Source organism: Mytilus galloprovincialis, chromosome 8, assembly GCF_965363235.1.
Source record: "Mytilus galloprovincialis chromosome 8, xbMytGall1.hap1.1, whole genome shotgun sequence".
Taxonomy (NCBI): domain Eukaryota; kingdom Metazoa; phylum Mollusca; class Bivalvia; order Mytilida; family Mytilidae; genus Mytilus; species Mytilus galloprovincialis.
In genome coordinates this window covers 65,382,333-65,406,826 of record NC_134845.1, presented here as the reverse complement: position 1 = coordinate 65,406,826, position 24,494 = coordinate 65,382,333, and the positions used below count along the sequence as shown (strand labels likewise).

The window sequence follows — 24,494 nt, the reverse complement described above, 5'->3', positions numbered from 1 at the left end:
TTTTATAAAGCTTGCTACTTTGAAGCAGATAAGCGAACGTCCTTGAGATTTAAAGATTAACGACTACACATACTACATGTACTACACAAACATTCGAAAACAGATCAGAAATAACGACAATGACATGTCAAAAAAGTATGATATACGATAAATAAAAACATAATTTACAAAACGAAACAATACAAAAGAAACTTATGATTGAGCAAGACGAACCCCATCAATCGAAATCCTGAATGATCTCGGTATCGCAAGACGTAATATAAAATATAGTACATCTTGCTCTATATTTGTCGTGTTACTTCTGTGATATACATTGCAACTCATATCAAGTAACTATGCCCACTGTAATACTAGTAGTAGAATGATTATTTCCTCTTATGCAACTTTTAGACACAATCCATATCGTTAACCATCGGCCATGTTAACTTTCTTACATTTAAGCTAAACAAAAATGTAATTTCGAAATTATGACGTGCTTTTAACATGTTTAACGGACCATTTAATTCAGTAAGCGATATAAGAAAGCGATATAAGAAATGTATTCATTATAGTTATCTATAAAACAAAGAAAAAGACAAATTATATTTTTTTTCCATAGATATTTGCCTTTTTCATATTTTCGAATTTTCTAGTAAAAGTGGTGTAGCAACACAACTTCTGGCACTGTCGTGTTGTCAACATTAGAACAAACCTAAACAAACAGACTTAATAGTTAAAACTGTCAAAATAAAGGGGTACAGCAGTCAATATCGTGCGAAAATCTTATATAAAATCAAACAAATAATTATGTAACATTCACAAAAAGGCGTATAAACAAAGCACTTTAACAAAAATGAAAGGCAAGAATACAAAAATTAACAAAAGCACCATATACGATGACAGAAGTTATAAGTACAAAGCCACTTAATTATGTATCAAAGAAACACAAAAGGGTATTTAGAAACAGCATATTCAATTTTACAAAAACCAAAACCAAGAATACAAAAATTATCATGAAACAATAACACAATGGGGGGATGTTTAAGTACAGAGCCACGTCATATGTATAAAAGAAACACAAGAAGTCATATAGACAAAGGAAAAATCACAAAAAAAAAACACTAAACTTGGAGGAATTTCACAATGTAAATTTCACGATCAAATGACAAAATCAAAAACTAAAAGACGTACAAACGAATGGATAACAAATGTCATATTCCGGACTTGGAACAGGCATTTTCTTGGTGAGTTGAACCTTGTTTAATAGCTACCTAATCAACCCACTGGTATGACAGCCGCATCCAAATCCATTATAAAGACAATGAAGCGTGAACAAAACAATCACACAAAATAGATGAAAATGTCAGTAATAGGGTTACAGCAGTCATCTTTGTGTTACAATCTTCATCACTTTAAAAACAAACAAATATGTAACTAGGACGCACAAAAAGGCATATATCAAATTAAAAATCATCATTCATTCATTGCTTATACGATTTCAAGTACTGGGACCAAATCCTTACCCTGATAGGTACATAATTATGTTAACATTAACTACATTAGCAAAAAAAAAGGACAAGCATACAATAATTATAGAACTATGACGGGATGTATGAGTACATAACCACGTCAAATAAAAAAAAACTAAAAACAGATTAAACAGTAAAACATGTAAAAGTAATATTAATAAAGAGAAATAAAAAATACTATAGCAGGTTATTAAGATGATATACAATGTCAGTACGCAGAATCTATACTTCAGGACCGTCGTGTATCATTTTGAAGATGATAGGTAAACGATGCTTTATATTTTTGTGCAAACAACAAATGCGTACCAAGGTATTTTCTAATTAAAAACAATAGTTCACATAAAGGCTTCATTTCTAAAGCCTTCTGTTAATCACATCTAAGTTACTACATTTACTAGGCTTCTTACTTTGTGTGTGTCTCATCTAGTATATATACGAATCATATGTTGTCATCGAATGAAGACAATTGAAAGGCAAAAAAACGAAGTAAAAGTAAATGTATTTTAATTAATAATTTATTTTTAGAGAGTTGTTCTAAATACGACTTAACATAGAACGGGGACAGATAACCATTAGTATTTCGACCCATTCCACATTTCATGAAATGAAAATGAAATCCACAAGACTTTATCTAAAACTACAGAAATATATATTTTTTATGTTTGACAATTATTTGAACTATTCTAGTGCAACATACCTCCTTTAAATTTGATTTACAACATGTATTCCCCGAGTTTTTTTTCGCCCTAGAAAACATACATCAACCATGTCATCGTAAAAATATTTTAAAAGAAAAAAATGTGTGTCTTTCTACTTATGGACTTGCGTTGACGTACCATTAAATTAACTACAATACCTGTAATCTTTGCTACATATTCCATCACAAATACAAATATCCAGCGTTAAATGAAATATTAGTATGTAAATCAACATGATGGTAATTGTTATTGGACTGATTTAAACTATCATGCTCTAGCAATTACGGAATTCTGATCATTACTGCACAATGAATTGCACGACCTTGCTTAACAAACGGAAATGATACTAAATATGAATACAATGCTATTAATGATAGCTGTCAATTTGTCATTTTTAATTAAATTTTATTATTTCCTCAAAATGTGTCAACCTTTTAATCATTGCAACTTGCATATGAATTTAAAAAAAGGAAACTGACACAAAATATGCATCTAGTATTTTATACATAATTAATTGCATTCCATGGATTCGCATCTGCTACTCAAAGTTCTGACCAGCAATAAGTCGTGTTTATTTGTGATATGACACACACTAAGATGATGTTGCATCAATTATCATAGGTACCGACAGTTTAAGTATTTTTTTCTATTTTAGAAGGCTCGCTGGTATAAGATTTTCAGAAAAAATTAAACATTTATTTTTCATTACAAATTTTATTTATTACCTTTAGTAGTTGTTAATTTATCATATGGTACAAAAATCATTCCAATAATCAATTCTTGTTGGCCCCAGATGACTTTTAAAATGTAGATATCATTGAAAAAGCTCCTTATTATCTCCCTTTGGTGCAAAAATACCATTTTGTGGCATTAAAATTGAAATATCTTTTTTAACTCATCGGTGACCTATATTTTTTATTGTTGTTTTCGAATAAGCTGTACATCATCTAAATAATTGTTAAATTTAAGCGATTTCTGTAATTTAGTTATTTTTTTATTTCTATCATACCGCTATTTCTCCTATTAGTTCAACAGAAAAAAAGGACATTAACAAAAATGTATGCTTCTTTCGAAGGCAGATTGTGAGCGTAAATGAACGATGACCCCATTTTTTTATTTCATTTTTCTATTAAGTATAAGATAAAGTTCAATTATAAAAAAATATAAAGAAATCCTATATTAAATTAAAAAAAAATGATTTAGACCCGCGAGCCCCCTTAAGACACTGATTTTAATTTGTATACCACACTTGCGTTTCGTTAGTAAATTTACAACAAGACATCAATTATATTTCATGACATGTTAGTTTCACACAAGTCACAAAACTGCTATAACATTAAATCATGTACTGTTTATTATTATTGAATTATGTTCTTATTTACTCAAAAATTGCACAATGTTAGAATGTCCGTTTTCGTTTGCAAAATCGAGTGCTGTTTTCCCTTCAATGTCCTTCTCTGAAACTAATAAGGGTGCTTTATCGAGAAGAGTATGAACGATTTCTTCAAATCCTTTGATACAAGCAAAATGCAAAGGTGACCTCTTTTTCCTGTCAAGAGTTGTGGGTACGGCGCCTTTTTCTAACAAAAGTCGTATTATCTTAGCTCGACCGTTTTTTGAAGCAGCTATAAGCGGTGTTCTTCCTTCTTTATCACGACCATCAACGATAGCAGATTTCGATAATAACATATCAACTATTTCATAATGATCATCACTACAAGCTATATGCAAGGGCTGCTTGCCTACATCGTTCGAATGGTTTATATCTGCGCCGTTATGCACAAGCATAGTCGCTATTTCTTGGTCTCCCCGTTTGCAAGCAACATGCAAAGGAGAATCTCCTTCAGCATTAAAGATATTAATATTTTGTTTATTTTTAAATGAGGATTTAATTGGCTCCAACTTGTCGTGTTCAGTTCGGCAATATGAAACTGCTTGATTTTGACATTCTAACGTTTCATCGGAAGGATTGTAATTGAGCAAAACTTTTACAATTTCAAGATTTCGTTTATCGCATGCAACATGAAGTGGTGAGTTGCCCTTTTTATTACATACATTGACAGAACAATGATTATGCAATAATATATTCACTGTTGTTTTATGTCCACCTTTGCAAGCAATGTAAACTGCTGAACGACTCTTAATATCACATTTTGAAATGTCAGCTTTATTTTGTATCAACAGTTTGACGACTTCATCACGTCCATTGCTTGAGGCAATAAGCAGTGGTGATCTACCTTTCTCGTCACATTCTGATATGCTGGCTTTCATGTCTATAAGTAATTCTGCTACTGCTTTTCTTCCACTTTTGCATGCAGCAAAAAGTGGCGTCCATCCATTTTTATCTTTAATAGATATACTTGAACCTGCTTGTATTAATGTTCTAACCGTTTCTGTATGGCCGCGTCCAGATGCCAGAAATAAAGGTGTTTGTTTTTCGATATCCAATAAATCTACGGCGTGCATTTTATCCAATAATAGTTTAACAACATGTTCATGTCCTTTCTTAGATGCTACGTGCAGTGGTGTCCTTTTTTTGTCATCGCACTGTGAAATGTTTAGGTTTGTTTGAAGCAAAACCTCAACAATTTGTTCATGACCTTTTTTGCAACAAACATATAAAGCAGATCTACCTTTGTGATTACGCACATATATATCAGCTTTTCTTTCGATGAGTAATTTCAATATATCAATATGATTTAAAAGCGCTGCAATGTAAATAGATGACCTGCCAAAAGTATGAGTACCGTTTATATCACATCCTGCTTCCAATGCAAAATCCACAATATCGGCATATCCCTCTATTACCGATTCAATTAAAGGTTTACCCAAGCTGCTGATTTCATGAGTGCGATTTTCTTTTAAATCAGTATAGTACGAGTCATGATGATCATCGTAATTTTTCCAGTCCGTGATTGATATATTTCGATCTTTTTGGAATGCATTGTTATTTTGCCTGACTTTTAAATTTGCTATGCAATCTTTAATTTTATTAAAAATGAGATGTTCTCGACAATATTTTAGAAATTTTTTACGATACATTTTATCTTCCAGTTGTCTATTGTGAAAAAAGCTACAAGTATCACCAATTTCTAGATCATTAATCAGTCTATCAAAATACAGGGTCTCATTTTCCGTTTTAATGGAAATAAGCATTTCCTTTTCATCTGTTTCATTGTGTATTGTTTCAAGTTTATATCTTTCTGCAATGAACATACTACTTGCATGTTTAACAAAATGGCAAAAAAAGTATTCACCACATATTACTGCAGAAATATCGTAAATCTTATCGTGTACAAACCTGCAAGTTTTGTCGCTCCTAACAACAAAGGTCTTTTCCAAAATATCAAGATTTTTCTCCAATTCGGCTTTCACTGTTTTATCCCAAAGATTTAAAAACAAATGTTTTGATATGTCAACTACTGATCTTTTTATCTCTTCGGGTAATGTTTGTGCATCCAGCCAATTAACATTGAATTGGTTATCTAATATGACCAAAAGACTAATTAGAAAGAACTGATAACGTTGCTGTTCTTTAATCTTGTTAATGTCTATTGTTATCCATTCAATTGGTCTTTCAAAGAATTTCCGAATTTGATCGTTTGATTTCCCTTTAGAAAGCTTACAGAGTAATGGAAAACTTAAATCCTTTATACTGTCAATCATATTAGCGTGAAACAATTTATTTTTTATCATAATTTCTCTCTCAGTGTCTGATAAAGGCCATTTTGATAGACTAAAAGTGTACTGTTTATAAAAATCAAGCATACTGAATGATGGATCATTATAAACTGCACTATTACAAGCTATCAATATTTTTATATTTTTCTTAGCAATATCTTTTTTATCTAAACGTATCTGTGCTTCGATAATATCCTCAAAAAGTGTTGTATAATGCGGTAGGACCCAAAGATCAACAGACGTTCCGTTAATTGTGTCCCTTCCACAAAAATCATCTACTACGAATACTTGTTTCCTATCTGCATTGTAGAAGTTTCTTATTATAAGTGGTACCATTACTATAGGCACTATATCGTAATCTTCCTCTAGCCACAACTTGACGGCAATGTGTCTTATCAGTGAAGTTTTACCCTCTCCTGAGTCTGCAACTACAAGAACGCAGTTCCTTTTTTTAATCTCTTCTTCCAATTTCGTTGAAGCTGTTGTTGGACTAAAATGTGTGTCTTCATCGAGCCAATCATGTATATACCTTGTATTGAGCTCTAAATATAAAATAAATCCTTTTTTTTAGGTATCAATACAAGACAATAAATTACATACGATGTGGAACTCAGAGGTAAAATATCCTTTTCATTATCTAAAAGAATGTAGCTAATAGGAATACTGTTGTTTATTAAAAAAACAAGCTTTTATATGGTCACAAATATGTTAACTCACTGTGCATTTAGTGTTTTTTTAAATTTTAAATAGGAAGGGCATAATCACTTTATCCATTAGCATCTATATATAAAGAAGTGGCGGTATGGTTGCCAATATGACAACTCTCAACAACAGAACCAATTACACAGATATTAACAACTATAGGTCACCATTCGACTGTTGACAATAAACAAAGTAATCCGCATAATCAGCTATAAAAGGCCCCGAAATGACTAACGTAAATCAATTCCAACGAGAAAAAGAACGGCATATATCTTGTTTACACCTTTGACAGAACATACCTCTGTTGTACTGCGGGATGTTTTTGTTACCATCATCATCATCACTCAAATCCTCGTCAAATTCACCACAATGATCAACTACAATACAAAACTTCTATGATAAAGATAGATGATATGGAATGATTTATTAAAGAGAAATACATGCGACAAATCCCCAAAAAAAGTTCTGAACATGGGTCTCAAATAAACTACTTAATATCATCATTATATTTATAATACCGAACATACGCATACTGTAATAGACAAATTGAACGGCTTCATATACCTCAATTTATATTAATTATAAATATTGAATTTAAGTGATGTGCTTTTATTACCAAAATGAAGGAACTATCCTATAGAGCAAAGAACAAATAGTAAACAATTGAAGGACATTAACAAAGAAATATCATCACTCATGACATTTTTGTTGATTTTAGGGGTTGATCATATTTTATGTTTAGGTGCCCCGGTGACCGAGTCATGAAAGTATTCACTGCTGTAAACACTAGCCAGTCAACACTGAGGTTGTAAGTTCGAACCCTGCTCTTGCAGGTTCACTCGACTCCAATCTTAACTGGCTAGGATTTACAGTTATCTAATCGAAGGTCGGTGGCACTCCGGTTTCCTCCACAAAGAAAAACTGGCCGCCACGAAATAGTCTGGGCGGTGCTTTAAGGTGGCGTTTATACACCAAAAATTAAAAAATATATATTTCATATTTAAACATTTTTTCATTAATTGCAAACGATGACTTTGTTGTAATTAATTTCTTTTAAAAACAGAAACAATATATTGACTCTGATATTAAAAAGACATGATCCAATTTGAATGTATATTTAATAAAAAAAAAAATGAAAGTAAAACAATGTAGACTTTATATGTTATAAGTGAACATTGATTTTAAAGAAAGGAGTAGTATTTTTTAATGTAAATATTTGGTTATGCCGCCTTGTACAACAGATATATATTTAGGTAAATGATCATTGCCAGTAAGAACTATTTTGAAAGTAGTATTTAACTCATTATTGAGCTTGTACATTTAACTTTTTCTTTCTTGCTTGATTTGTATCGTGTGTTTTTAATTTCTATTACATTATACAGAATTAACTACAAACGTCAGAAATACATTTGAAGTAAGCATAATTACTTATTTCAATAAACAGAATAATGCTGATAAAATATTATGGCAGTGTATTAAACGTCATCACATAGATCACGCTTATAAGGTATGCCCGACACACGTTTCGTCTACATTATACTCCTCGCTTGAATGAAACTGCTGCTAGGTGAAATCTGTTATAACAGAATTTAGGAGAATATATAAATAGCCAACATAGAAGACATATCGAACTTCAGAGGAATGTAAATTTGATATTTGATAAGTGTTTATATTGGTACGTCAATGATTAAAAACTAACCATGCGTTTCTAAGATCTGATTGGCAAGTGTTGAATATTCATGGATTTTTAAAGCTTGAATAAAATGGTCGAACCAAGGCTGATTTCCTCTCCATAGTTTTTTAAGAAGTTCCTGATTTTTGACCTTTCGCCTTAAGCCTTTTCCTGATGTAATAGGCAGGTCATCTTTGCGTAAAACGTTTTTGCTTATCATATATGTAGTTATAGCTTCGTAGTCTATTGTCGTGATGATATCGTAATAGTTTGCCTTAATACGCCTCCTGAACATATCTGCATTTGAAAACAAATAAAATATTCATCAGAGTAAGATGTGCAATGCTTATATGTATTCATTTAGAAGTGTTAACAAGAGTTTAATAATATGTTGATCAATTATAATAATTTATCAGATAACGCTTACTACACCACAAGGTAACCAGAAGACAAGAAAGACATGTTACCGTCAGTCTTTTAGTGAATGTATCAGCTGGCCTAGCTTTTTTCTTTGTACCTCATACATTTTTCAAATATATAATGTCCGGACAGTGTTTATTCCATTTATATTATATCAAATACATTTACTTTGGAAATTTAAGCAGTTAATTACAATTCAATATCTTTCATTTCGAGAAAATAGTGTTAGGATAACAAATATAAAATGTCTGATTTCCGTACATTCCACTAGCGTTTCTTAACCAAAAAAGAGAACAGTAGAAGAAGAAAAAACAAAATTTTTGGATATTAAATTGTATGTAGATTTAACATATATATATATATAATACATGCCTCTTGGACTGCTTTCTGTTTTATGTCTCATGTCAATTGAAAGGACGTCTACAAAAATAATAAAATCAGCTTTTTGATTCTTAAAAAAAACTGACACTGTAATACGAGGCACATAACGAGTAGTTATTTGATATTTTCATTTATATGTCTTAACACACTTTCGTACCATTTTCTTGGAAAGATTGATGCAACTTGGTTGGCCATTTTAACTTTCTTTAGGAAACTTTGGAGTTATGTGTTGCTAGTATCCTTGTGGTTTCTATATACATCTGATGTATTGTGTCATTCTTTATTAAAATATACTTGGTTTAGAACTCAAATATTTGCTTATGCTATATGTGTTACTGTCGCAATGTTTTTCGGGGAAGTAATAATGTATAATAAGTTCTGTATAATTTGGGAAATATTGTATAACTGGAGAAATATTATTTTATTGATATTGATGGGCTTTTGAGAAAACAATAATATAACAACGATTTTTTTTCGTCAGCATTGACCGTTCTTTTGATTAATTTCTATTTTATAACTTAACTTACTTAACCAATTTGGAAACTGCAGTACTGATAAAACTATTGCTACACCTGGAAAGATCAACATATTTACCAATCATCAATTACGGATACTTATTGTTGTGAACGTTAAATATCGCGACAGTACCTTTTTGTAAAGGTTACGTCGTCCACAGCAAATTTGACAGTTGTCGATTGAACTTACGAAATTACGCCAACATGTGGCATTTTCTAGCTTGATATGAGTCATACATTTCTTTAGTTACTTGTGTTTACATGCATTATACTGTTAAATCGGTGTCAAGATGTACGAAATCATGCTTGTTTTCTTGATAATTCATATTTATGTACGTAATGACCGTTATTTACATCATAAATCTTGACCGGTAACGAATTGCTTATACGCAAAGATAAGGCGTGCTAAGACCTATAAAAACCGGACTTTTCTTACAACGAAACGAATTTGAACCGATCTTGAAAGATTTCAAGAGGTAATAACAAATACACGAAATCACATTCAACCGTTTTTATATATTGTATGTTATTTACCTGTATTTATTTTTAATGATAATAATAATCTCTGATACTTTAAATAGTTGTTTAGTCATTATTTAATATCTAGCAACCAAAAAATATGGTTTATATATTAAAGATTGGCAACAATTTTCACACTTATTATAGTCATTTTAGAAATAGTGATGGGTTTTATTGATTTATATATAACCCATCTTTTCTTCCTTTTTGTGCCTTTTATAGCTTACTATGTGAAGAATTTTATCATTGGAACTCGAAATCCACTAAAAAGAGTATCTGGCAAATATTATTGAATGAATTCATCATCGATACCGGGACTTAATGTTTGTATTTGCGCCAAAAGCGCGTTTCGTCTATAAAAGACTCGATCGATTCAAAAGAAGTAATAAAAGGCAAAATGAAGTTCGAAGTTGAAGAGTACTGAGGACCAAAATTCCTAAAAGTTTTGTCATATACAGATAAGTTAATCTATGCTTGCCGAAGAAAAGCCTTAGTATTTCAAAAATATAACTGAATCTAAAGTAGTATTTATGATGACCATGAAAATAAGAAATCCATGACAATTCGCAGCACTGGCAGTTTTACATTGCATTGTGTAAATATGATGCCGATCATACATGATTGATATTCGGTAAAAGTCCATGCTCTTAGTTAAAGGCCGCACTTTTACCTATATTGGTTTACTTTTACAAATTGTGACTTGGATGGAGAGTTGTCTTATTAACACTAGTACAAAACCCTTTTATCTATGATCTATGAAATTCAAAGAAAAAAAAGAAATGTATTTTGCAACTCAAAACGTCGAATATGCAAAAATGTAAGTACAAAATCATGATGCTATGCTGTAGATTTTTCCATTCATTATCTCTCTTTGCTTTCAGCTACGTATTTTATTCGGCGTATTGTACACTTTTGATCCGACCGTCACTGATCAGTCTTTCAGAAAAATATCATCATTTAGAAGATTGTTTTTTTTAATTTAATTTGCATTATAGGCATCATCTTTGAGGTTTACACAAAACCAGTAAGAGTTTTGCATTAAAGAAGAAACGTTTCTTTTTGTAAAACGATGGTTTGATTTTATTTGCAGAGTATATCATTTAAAAGTGAAGTGCCCTAATGGTGTCAGACCACCAATTAAAAATCCCGATCTGTTCAACCAAATTTTGCAATTTTCACAGCTTTCTAAATATTTTACCTTAAGTTTAACTTCATAGAAACCAGGTATATCCTTAATTGTACATGTATCAGCTTTTCACATGCCAATTTTCACCATACCTTTGAAGCCTTCTAACAAAATAACTGACCTTCAAATAGAGGTATTCCAAAAACAATACCTGGTTTTCAGGAAATCTAAAATTAGTATACTATGGATGTATGGAGCGCATTAATCCTCAAGTTTTAATGCAAACTCATAGACAAGTAAATTTTGGCTCAAAATGATCTAGATATATTTCTCTTTCACCAAAAGTTTCATTTCTGCAAATTTGTTGGTTAGTTTAAGTAAACAAGGACATCGAAAGCACTATTTTGTGTCAGAGTAGGGCTACCTTTGCATACGTTCTAAATTGGAGGGAGTAATTGGTGGTCTGACACCTAATGTTAATCTATCGTAGCTAAATCAAGGAAATATTTGATTATTGCATTTGTTCTATGTTTTCTGTTTAGGATGAGAAATGCTAAGTATATAACTGAAGTACTTACACATAGCTACAATTGCGGTATAAACAATAAACACGAAGATCTGAATGTGTTTCTTCTGAGATGATCTTTGATCTGAAAAAAAATATTTTACGCCACCTTTAAGAGTATAATGGTATAACAACTAATTATTTTGTCGGCAATTATTTATTTGGGAAGACACACTGTATTTAGTACTGCACTCTCAGCAACAAAAATGGTTGAAATATTCTTTTGATACCTTTGCCATAGTAAGTTGTTTTCTTTATTAATTCTTATAACATCTTTACGCTTTAATATTTGACACTGAAAGGTAGGAACTCGGAATACTACTGTAATTCATGTCGTATAAGTATTATGAAGTGTGATACGAATTCAGTGCATAAAAGAATATTGCAAACCATGTCCAGTGCATTTGACTTAACATGTAATTAACGACAAAACCAAAGGAAAATAGTATCTTGAAATTGCGTTGACAAATTATTGAAGTAAGCAATTTGAAGAAAAGGAATACATTCGGTGTAAGATATCCATATAAGTAATAACAGATGTTATATATATGCACGAACGATACCTAAATATGAGCTCCAAATTTGTATGAACAAACCATAACGTTATTGAAAAGTACAAATGCAGCCGCATTTATAACAAGAGGCTGTCACAACGACAGCAAACCGGATTTATTAATATTTATTTGTGTCCTGGCAATATCACAAGAACCATTACTGATGAATGGTGAAAGTGAAAATCGTCAATATCAAATTTGAGCTCCATTTTGTCATCAGTATCAACATCTTAAAATTTGAAAAGCTTAGATTGAATGGTTCATGAGTAAATGCAACAACGTGAATTGAAACGCCATTTCACAATCTTTCAAGAACCATAACTCCTGAACGGTAAAAGTCAAAATCGTCATTATTGAACTTGACCTCTAATTTGCCATCAGTAACAACATATAAAAATTTCAAAAGCTTTGGTTGAATGGTTCATGAGAAAAAGCACGGACACGACTGGAAACACCATTTTTCAATCTTTCAAGAAGCATAACTCCTGAACTGTAAAAGTCAAAATCGTCATTATTGAACTTGACCTCTATTTTGTCATTAGTAACAACATATTAAAATTTGGGAAGCTTTGGTAAAACAGTTCATGCATAAATGCACGGACACGACTGGAAACACAATTTTTCAATCTTTCAAGAACCACAACTCCTGAACGGTAAAAGTCAAAATCGTCATTATTGAACTTGACCTCCATTTTGTTATCAGTAACAACATATTAAAATTTGGGAAGCTTAGGTAGAACAGTTCATCCGTAAATGCACGGACACGACTGGAAACTCCATTTTTCAATCTTTCAAGAACCATAACTCCTGAACGGTAAAAGTCAAAATCGCCATTATTGAACTTGACCTTCATTTAGTCGTCAGTAACAACATATTAAAATTTTAAAAGCATTGGTTGAACGGTTCATGAGTTAAAGCACGGACAACATTTGATTGCCGCCCGCCCGCCCGCCCGCCCGCCGTACATCCCCAAATCAATAACCGACATTTTTGTCACAAAAATCCGGTTAAAAATGATAAAAATAAGAAAAATATCGGACTTAGAATTATATATTAAGAACCAAATATCTTGGTAAAATAACATCGACAAAATAGGAAATAGATCAAAAGAAAAAACCTTGAAATTTTATTTAATAATCTACACACATTATGAAAGTATGGCATTCCTCGATCATTTTTGGAAGAAAACCAATTATTAAACTGTATGTATATATGTATGTTTTATTTTTAATGTTATAAGTACTCTAGTTTGGCTGTTTAACCTTTTTTATTAGAGCGTCGCTGATAAGTCTTCTTTTGTAGAAGAAACTCGCAAATACAAAATTTCAATCCTGGTATCTATGATGAGTTTATTTACTATGCTATTTACACAGTTTTAATCTATTTACATTACGATATGTTACTGTGTTACCTTTATAGTTTAAATAATACGTTCTTTTGATAAATGTGTACAACATCAAAATGCATTTGTTTCCTGTATTTTGTTATCTTTGATTTTGAAAATATAGAATATAAACACAACTGTTTTGGAAAAAACATTTTACTGAAATATTTTAAACTATACATTTTATATAAACAAACATACATGTGTCCTTTGCGTCCAGATGTTGGCACCAAAAGCCATGATCTAGCATAGAGGATAGCTGCGATTCTACCTGTAGTGTTTTCCTATTTCAATGTAATGAAATGTATACTCCATAAAGCTATTGCTTATATAATTATCATCAATTGCACAATTTAAATACAAAAAATATAAGATAAAAATCATTTCCGCTGTGGTGATATCAAATATCATCAGATGCTTAAATATGACAGAGTTACATGTGAACGGGTTACTTAACTTACATCTAGAAATTGACTACGAAGGTCGGTTGAAAACAAAACTTTACGACAAAAGAGATGACTTCAGCTTCCCAATTGTGAACTTTTCATTCCTATGTAGAACATTTCGGCAGCGCCTGCATACGGAGTATATATCAGCCAATTGATACGATATGCCCATGCTTGTATTTCCTATCATGATTTCTTTGATAGAGGATTGCTGCTCACAAAAGTTCCAAATGGTGAAGTTGAATCATCCCTTCGAAAATTTTACGGACGCAATCACGACTTGGTTGACCGTTATGGGATAACAGTTTCACAGATGATATATGATATGTTCCTTATGTCGTTACTTCAATACTCTTTCCCTTTTCACAAATGTGACCTTCAAAATTATACTATTTACCGGATTTGTAATATCCTAAGCAACACGACAGGTGCCATATGTGGAGCAGGATCTGCTTACCCTTCTGGAGCACCTGAGTTCACCCCCAGTTTTTGGTGGAGCTCGTGTTTTTAGTCTTGAGTTTTCTATATTGTGTCTTCTGTCCTATTATTTGTCTGTTAGTCTTTTTATTTTAGTCATGGCGTTGTAAATTTATTTTCAATCTATAAGTTTGACTCTCCCTCAGGTATCTTTCGTCCCGCTTTTAATTTACAATATGGGAAGAAAAGGGGACTTCTTTTTTATCTGTAAATGCAATGATAGTCTAAAGATTTAACGACCAAGGTATGTTTAATATTATACTTTTACCCATCGATTAGTACCTACTATACGGGTTTTCATATGTTATGAAGTTGCATCTTTAAGGACACAATCCGTATCCATGTTTGTGGCCTCACCAGTTAATAAGAGCGAGCATTGCTTTGTTTTCACTCATGAGTAATGAATACTTATAGGAAATGTTCCAAAGTCTCCTACATTTAAGTATTTAAACTGGATTAAACCTAACAGCTGAATTAGTATGTATTATTGTTGAAGGGCCAACTGAAAACCGCCTCCGCGTGCGAGACTTTCTAGTTGTGATTAAGTTTATTGGTGGCCTTTGGCTTGGTTTTTTTTTTTTTTTTTAACTTTGGTAGTTTATGTCTATTTGACACATTCCCCTTTTGCATTCTTCATTTTACCCTCCGCACTCGAGTGAGGCATATATCCCGATATCATCGAATGACTAAAAAGCGTTAACTATCTTGAAGATTCTGAAAATATAATGATTAACACTTGCGCTGTTGATAAATAAATTTTCATCTCACGTTGGTATCTCATTGAAAGAAAATGTTTGCACTCGGTTCTAGGCTTCAAGGATATACTAGTTTTCCCTTAATACTATTGTTGTTTTATAAGTGAGACATGTGTTTATACGCTATCTCAACCGAATACATTCTAGGCCTTTTCGAAATTGGGAATATTAAGTGTATTTAATTTTGGAATAAGTGGAGGGAGGTCATTTTGAATAAAATACCTAATTACAGAAAAAAATATGTTAATGTCGATTTATGTTATCTCTTGCAGCCCAGAAGTCAGCACTTCTGTGTTGGCTTGAGTTATCATTGATATATTCATAATTATAAATTGACCGTTAACAAAACTTTCAATTTTTGAAATACTAACTAAGGCTTTTCAGGAATAGATTATCTAAGCAGAATTTGGCAAAACTTTAAGGAATTTTTGGTCCTCAATGCTCTTTAAGCCTCGGTCACACCTTACCGGATAGCTCGAACGGACGCCTAACGGATAAAAAAAAAGTTATCCGTTGACAAAATTTTTATCTGTTGGGAGTCCGTTGGTTTACTAACGGACATGTAACGAATGCCTAACGGACACACAACGGACATTGAACGTACGTGAAACGGATACGTACCGGACAGAACGGACGTCGAACGTACATCCAACGGACGAGTACCGGATAAAACGGACACCTAACGGAAGCGTAACGGATAAAACGGATGAACAAAATAATCTGAAAATTAAAGGCAATAAACCATCTAAAAATTTAAGGCAATAAACCATCGGAAAATTAAAAGCAATAAACCATCTGAAAATTAAAGGCAATAAACCACATACACGTGACCTTAAAATGATTGTATCTAGTACATGTATATATGTTATAATATTTGCTTCTGGGAAAGTGTGGTCAGTAGGACAGGTATCAAGGTCACACGTACCACACAAATAGAACAATTTATCCGATTCTTTTTTACGTTTTTACACACGAGGGTCACTTTAGTTAACAGGTTTAGTTGATTTTATTTTGTATTGCGTCTTGTTTAGCATGATATGTGTGCAAATATAGAGCTACTCTGATTAAAAAAAATCAAGGTAGAAGCAGTGTGGTAATTCAGTCTTATAGAGTTTAAGTTGATTTTCTGAATTTGTTTATATTATGTACCTCTGGTATGAAAACGGATAATGTGTTATACGGAACTCTTCATCCGTACTGCATGCTACGATATTTTGCTCCAGGCAAGGTGTCTAAGTGTAATTGCTAACTTGAGTCCTGGTTCCAGTGGATTTCTGTAAAAGGTATTCTGCTTGGCTATGCGAGGTCCAACTTGCAATATCTCGTCGAACATCTCTGTGGGCATTCGAAGGAAGTGTACAAAGGACTGCCGATCCTCCCGCCTAAGTTCGGTCATGAGTTGGTCATATAGACCAAAACTGCATCGTCTTTCAGGACTAAGCCATGGTCGTGTCCACCATCTCCTTTGTCTTCTCCTTCTTCTCCTTTCGACAGCTATAAGGTTTATATTTGCTACATTTAAGTTGAGTCTGGCCTGAATAAGGGCTGTTTGGTAGCGAAGACGTGCTCTTACTCCAAGATCCATCACGAATAATAAATATTCATGACACTCAAGAAAATCTGACATACCAATTATTGGCATTTCTAACGCGAAATTTCAATTGGCATTTGTCCGTTTTACATCCGGTAGGCATCCGTTTTATCCGTTATCCTTCCGTTAATGTCCGTTTCACATCCGTTTTATCCGTTAGGCGTCCGTTAGGCGTCCGTTAGGCGTCCGGTAGACGTCCGTTGGTGAATTGGTCTACCGGATCTCCAACGGATGCATAACGGACACGTAACGGATACAAAACGGACGAGTACCGTACAAAACGGACGCCTAACGGACGTTCAACGGACATTTTATCCGTTGGACGTCCGTTCAAAGTTTTGAACATGCTCAAAATTTTCCACCGGACAGAACGGACGTCAACGGATAAAACGGACGCTTAACGGACATGCAACGGATATGGACGGACGCCTAACGGATAAGAACGGACGTCTAACGGACATGAACGGATTGAAAAAAAGTTATCCGTTAGGCGTCCGTTCGAGCTATCCGGTAAGGTGTGACCGAGGCTTTAACTTCGCACTTTATTTGGGCTTTTTAACATTTTTTTTTATTCGAGCGTCACTGATGAGTTGTTTTTAGACGAAGCGCGCGTCTGGCGTATATATAAAATTTTAATCCTGGTATTATTTTGATAGAAATCTGTAACCGGTGCTTACTTCAATTGAAATATTTATTTACCTTGTCGTTTCTTTGCCAGTTTTTGCACATTTATAGTTTCCCGTCCAATTTGATGTTTTAACACACTGGTAATCTGAAAGAAGAAAATGTTTACGTATTTTATGATATTGGCGTAGTTTCTGAAGTGTTGTAGATAGAGAAAGTGGAGTATTGTTACATGTTAAACCTGTTTAACCTAACAACAACTCGTAACTGTACCACTATAAGCTATATGGAGTAAATGTGTTCGTTTAGCATGTTTGGTGTGAATTCATTGTTTCATTGCTTTTTTTTGGAGTCAGGTGGTGGTGGATGATGTACATGATGTAGTCAATTTCACTGTCAATTTTTTATTTATTTTGTTGATATATTTAATTCAATAGTGATAAATCCTATCAATCAAACTTCTTTAAATAAAATAATGGCATTTTTGGTTTTGATACTTTCTTTATCAGCAAGAATATTAAGCGAGCTTGCTGGGGCGTGATACTATTCGAGTTGATGAAGTATGAACAAAATAAAATGCGATTATCCTGTGTATCGGTAATTTGTCATAACTGTATTTGTTGTTGTTGCGAATATGCGTGAAATTGAAATAAAGTAATTTAATTTACACATACAAACCGATGGGATACAACTGTAGTGTTCCGGTTGTATAAATAAAGTTTCCAGTAATTCATTTATAAATTGACACGAATTGACTTGAGTCCGTGACGTTGCTGCACTGATACATGACGTCAGTGCCTAATATTTTTGAGTATCAAGTCCTTCTATGAGGTTAAAACAATATCAGGCAGTAAGATCAAAGGGAAAATGTACAAATTGCAGCTAAATACTTTTACCGGCTAAAATTAAGGACTCTGTTATTACTGCTATTATCAAATGAGAACGGTGAAAAAAATACAGAAGAAACTGATAAACAAAAAACCTTCATGAATTACCTGGTGTTAATACGTAATCATACCCACAAGACCTGAAATAACAGGAACAGTCTTCATATGCTGGATAGCAAAAACAGTCATTATCTGGTTTTCGCACGAACGCGTATCCTTTTGTGTGATCACATCGACATGCTCTGTCAGAGATTGAACTTCCGTTATTGAAATTGTTTTGGCCTTCGTCACCACAGTTCGACTTTGTCAAAGCGCAATCATTACTGTAATTAGTCCAAAATTTAAATGGTTGAAAGAAATCGCCGCCACACAGTTTTCCAGTCAAAGCACCACTTACTACTAACTTGTAGCCTGTAATGACAAAACCCATTACACATAACATTATACATTTTAGATAAAGAACCATTACACATTTTTGTTCAACGAAGATGTCTAAAAAGTTAAAATCACAAAAGTACGGAACACCAAGAAAATTTCAACGTTTTCCCTTCAGATACACGATTAGGAGTACACCTAGAGTCTGGTGAATGTTGGTCCAGTGCGTTACTTATATGTATATCTAGTAAATACTAAAGGAGCATGTCATGTTGTTATCTTCATTTGCCGAGCATTGCTTGTTGAATACTCAATCAGCCTTCTTAATAATAAGAGAAAAAGATGTCAAAACATTTATTATGAAAATAGTTTTTAAAGAAACAAATATAAGTTAGAACAGTATTAGTAGGTCCCAACATATATTTAAATAACTCTCACCTGGTCGGAAAAATTCGGATCCATTTCTACAAAATTCAGTTAGAGATTTTCTATTTTCGTCAAACAGACAGTAATAATCAGGTAAAGATCGGTTGCAAACCCCCGTTTCTTTAAGCTGCCACTGTGAACTATCGGGACATCGTATATCAAATGTTTGCAGCAACGATGCTGGATTCAACAGCTGTAAAAATCATTTTGAAGCCACTTTGAATATGAAAATAAATAAATTAAAAAAAGAACTTAAAACAAAGTACAGTGAAATACGTCTTTCTTGAATCATGTCCATCGCCGGAGAAGATCGTCAATTTTACACGCCTTTAGGACGTCATTTACCAGATAGAATTTGCGCCTGTACCCCTTCTCTAATAATAGTTTCAAGCACTTTTATAATCGTCATTCTTTAGGGTAGCATAGAAATAATTTATGTTCCGTAAGTACGTAATTTTTATTCTCGTACAAATGAGGGAGGTAATCAAAATTTGGATTTTAATTTCCTGTGCATTTTGTGAAGTACAAAACCAAACTTGTTCACCCGTTTGCTCAACATGTGTTGGAAGTGACGATGTCGACAATTTGGGCACGTGGTGATGGAAGTCACATGACAGATTCAACTAAAAACCGTATCTCAGAACTGCCACATAATTCAACCAAACCATTGACTCACAAAAAGTGCAATTCAACATGCTCGTTGGAGCATGAAATAATTATCGATACTTCATGTTCATAAAAGAATACAAATGATAATTTCAACTTTTTTTTTCTTTATTATTTTCTTCCAAATAGATGTATCGTAATAAAATGATCATTTGATGTCATATTTCTGTAATAAGATCAAAGTGATTGATACGCTCATTAACATTGTTTATATTATACTTACATGCAAAACAAAAAGCCACACAGACATTCTACAGTATTATTTAAATCCTACAAAATATCTAGTTATTTATATTTCTTACTGAAACGTCCATAACAGATAATTAAATTCAAAAATCGATATTACATATTTATATTCGACAATGTAGCAATAGAAATTAAAACCAGTTTAAACTTTCAGGTGTTATACGATTTCAAAAATTACCATTTCAAATAAACGCATGATTAAGAAGTCAAGCATAAAACTAATAAAGACGTTTTTAAATGATCAATTGTGAACGGTTATTATAGAAGATCTTCTCTTACAAAGAATTTTACTTTTTATCTGTTTTAGTGTTATGTTGCCTTTCTATTTATTCAAAGGAGCACAAGCTATGAGATATCTAAATAAAATTGAGTTCATGATTTTTTCTTCAATCATCCATGAATTTTAAATAATGAAATAATATTATTTTTAAAATGTTTTAAGCAGTCAATATGGTCCAATTTTGTCAAATTATGCTAATTAACATTGATGATAAATGATCGCAAGTGAATGATTAGAACTTATTGAATTCTTATTTGTTTGATTTTTAATTGAACCCCTTTGTTAGAGATGGAAAACGCATGCATTGTGCGTGTTCGGTTATTGAAAGGGAAATAATGTCAACATTAAAAGTGATTGACTGATTCTGTTCACATTAAATCATTCTTATAAAAGTAAACACGACCAGTGCTCTTCAACTATGTACTTGTTTTGGCTTTCAAACTGTTTTCATCTGGGCGTCACTGGTTAGTCTTGTGTGGACGAAACGCACGTCTAGCGTATTAAATTTTAAATCTGATACCTTTTGTTAGCTATTATTCGTGTGTTTCTCTGTTCAATATGTTCTCCAATTTATTTGTATTGTATTCCTGTCATGTAATGTTGTCATTTTAATGTTAGAGTTAACATTGCCATTAAAGCGGGAGATTTGGCATGCCACAAAACCAGGTTCAACCCACCATTTTTTTCTTAAAATGTCCTGTACCAAGTCAGGAAAATGGCCATAGTTCGTTTCTGTGTGTTATATTTTAAAGTTGTGTTTCTGTTGTGTCGTAGTTAATGAAATTAAACAGACATAGAAAAAAATCCAATTGCATGAGTGCGCTTTCTATTTAAGTCTAGTATATTCATGTTTATCCGTATTTGGCACAACTTTTTTGAATTTTGGGTCCTCAGTGCTATTCAACTTTGTACTTGTTTGGCTTTATATCTATTTTGGTTTTAGCGTCACTGATGAGACGAAACGCGCGTCTGGCGTATTAAATTATAATCCTGGTATCTTTGAAAACTAATTATATCGCTTAAATGACTATCGGAGGTCTTCAGAGGTCAACTCGATGGGTAATTCCATGTCATAAAACTCAAATACGCACGAAACGAAACGAAACTGCATATTATCGAGCCCGCGCCCTATTTATTTAAGACTTATTTTATATTTTGGATAAATATTTTACATGGTTATAAACATGATAAATTAATAATATGAGAATTTGAGGCAAATTGGTGAACATAAGTGCCCCATAAAGCATGTTACATGATTATAATGATTCAAGGGCGTTAAGTGTAAGGAGAAGGGTTGATTGTACCTGTGTTGCAACAACTCTTTTATTGGTCCGTAGGTGGCCTGTTGCGAGGCAAAAATTCTAACCCTATCCAATATTCCTTCATTTTCCAGTGGCAGTCCTAATTTCCCCGACCATCATCCCGGATGGCCTCTATTATTACAAGATCTACCTATTGTAATTATTGTGAACTTGTTCTCGTCCTGAACATGCATGAAATATTTGCCACTGGACTTTAAGCAACAAACAATCAATCAATCAATCTACACAAAATTTTCATCATAAATTAGGATATGTGTTTCAATCCTAATACGTGCATTTTATGATATGTATTGTAATAAAGTGGTAGATTTGTGATGTGTTTACCTTTACCTTTAAATAAACACACATATATATATTTATCTATATACTTAAGTCATTGTTACAAATTACCTTGGCTGATATAAGTGTGTTACATTTAAATGGAACTGAATTGCACACCTGGGTGACAAAAAGATAAAACAGGAATACAATAATTTTATTTCTTACCTTTAACAAAATATGTTTATTTGCTAATGAAGAATCCCAATTGTCCCAGCAGCTTCATTATGGTTATACACTGGTATACACCATTTGTATTACGAAATTCAAGTACCCGGATTATAACATGATAGTACATGCACATTACGTATTATTAAACAGTAGACAAAGTTTCAAAGGTAAATCTTTTATAATATATATTAAATAGCAAATGAAATAATTATACTGTCTAATACTACAATACATGAATGTGTACTATTAAACTATTTTTGTTTAATGATAACTAATAGGCAATAAAGAAGAAGAAGAAGAAGAAGATTGATTGATTGATTGTTGGTTGCTTAACGTCCAGTGGCAAATATTTCATGCATATTCAGGACGAGAACAAGTTTACAATAAATACAATAGGTAGGTTGTTGTAATAGAGGCCATCTAGGATGGTGGTCGGGGAAATTTGGACTGCCCCTGGAAAATTAGGGTATATTGGATAGGGACAGAAATTTTGCCTTGCAACAGGCCACCTACGGACCCCTCAAAGAGTTGTTGCAAGGGTTCTTAACGTGCAAAGAGCGTGGCACTCTCTTTACACGAGGCATCGGATTTAACGTCCCCTTCTGACGGACGTGACTGCGAACTTGATACATCCCACACAGCCAAACGGACGCCCCACTTCAGCAAGCGTTTTACTGCCGGTCGGGAGAAGACCAAGTGACCATATTTCTATACCCCAGTCACCCTTGGGGAAAAAGAAGAAGAAGAAGAAGACGTTTATTTCCCTTAAATGGGCTCACAAGGAGCATAGAACAATATAAGACATAATTAAGATAATGGCAATAACAAAAAGAAACAACAATAGTATCATGAGTATAGTATACATACAGTCTAAACGTCATGAAGTAGAAATATAACTATATATATATTTCTTCCTTCTTAAGTACACCCCGACATGAAAAATGTATAAGCGTTTAAGTAAACACAGGTGTCACTATATATTAGTGACTTTAATTAGGTCTTTCCCCTTTTCGTGGAAAGACCTTTTGTTTTTCTTCTGATTTTTTTTTCTTTTTTTTCCTGCCGTCTGAGATGCTTTTTTGTCTTACAACATATCGAATGGATGTTGTACAGTAATGGAGATTTCAAAACTCGCCCTGTGTAACCGAACACTTATTCTTATAGGAGTTATCTCCCCGCGTCCCCTTTTTCTTGGTATCCCTATATCTCTAAAACCGTAAAAGATTTTAGCAAACTGTTTTCACCAAATTGTTTGTCTACTCTTGAGAATGATTTGGTTTATTTTGACTTGAGTGATCAGAAGAGTTTTTCCCTTTGAAAATTTAAAATAGGCGATTTGTTGGATAAATTCATACGTTATAAGTCGTAGAGGCCTACAGTCCTTTGATATGAAGTCCTTGGTCCATTTGGAGGAAATTGAGGTCAATGTCAAAGGTCAAGGTCATGTACTAAATTTTTGAATTTTGCTTGTTATCGTTATTTAAAAGAAACTTCGACAGTAAATGATATGATGTGTTTGCCAAATAACTGTTTACAATAAGGCGCAACTTCAACCTATTTCAGTCAAAGTGTTTTGGTTAACCCTTATAGGAGTTTTCTCCCCTTATGTATTTCTAATCAGTATTTCTCCACAACCATACAAGTGATTGACCTCCGGTCTTCCGTTTTGAGTTCACTGACCTATGACCTTGAAATTGAGATCAAGGTCGAAATTCAAGGTCATGTTATAAATTTTGAATTTTGCTTGTTATCGTTATTCAAAAGAAACTGTTACAGTTAATGCTATGATTTGTTTGCCAAATTACTGTTTACAAAAAGGCGCAACTTCAACTTATTTCAGTCGAAGTGTTTTGGTTAACCAGTATAGGAGTTTTCTCCCCTTAAGTATTTGAAATCAGTATTTCTCCACAACCAAAAAAAATGATTGTCCTGGGGTCTTTTGATTTAAGATCACTGACCTATGACCTTGAAATTGAGGTAAGGTCAAAGGTCAATTTGACGTTCTAGATTTTGATCTTTGCTAAAAATTATTTTCTGTTCATAATAAAACAATTAAGTCTTCTGCATATACCTATTAATCTTTTTTTATATCAATTTGAAGAACCAAATAACCAACAAGGAGTGACATTTTCTAACATCGTTTTTTAATTTCATTCTTATTATCGAGGTTGAAAGACCTTCAATT

The 24,494-nt window shown here is 32.8% G+C and overlaps 1 protein-coding gene and 1 long non-coding RNA gene across 2 annotated transcripts; both read right to left on the bottom strand.

Moving 5' to 3' along the window:
- Positions 1-3,580: 3,580 nt before the first annotated feature.
- On the bottom strand, positions 3,581-6,192 carry LOC143043753 (uncharacterized). Its single transcript, XM_076215934.1, has 2 exons — positions 6,176-6,192; positions 3,581-4,871 (listed from the first exon to the last, which is right to left on the bottom strand). Exons 1-2 carry the CDS (start codon positions 6,190-6,192, stop codon positions 3,581-3,583), a joined length of 1,308 nt encoding a protein of 435 aa, XP_076072049.1.
- Positions 6,193-13,927: 7,735 nt separating this feature from the next.
- LOC143042395 (uncharacterized) lies at positions 13,928-22,392 on the bottom strand. Its single transcript, XR_012967970.1, has 6 exons — positions 22,307-22,392; positions 20,196-20,242; positions 19,319-19,499; positions 18,614-18,916; positions 17,694-17,766; positions 13,928-14,009 (listed from the first exon to the last, which is right to left on the bottom strand). It is a non-coding gene; the product is annotated as an uncharacterized LOC143042395 (long non-coding RNA).
- Positions 22,393-24,494: the final 2,102 nt, after the last annotated feature.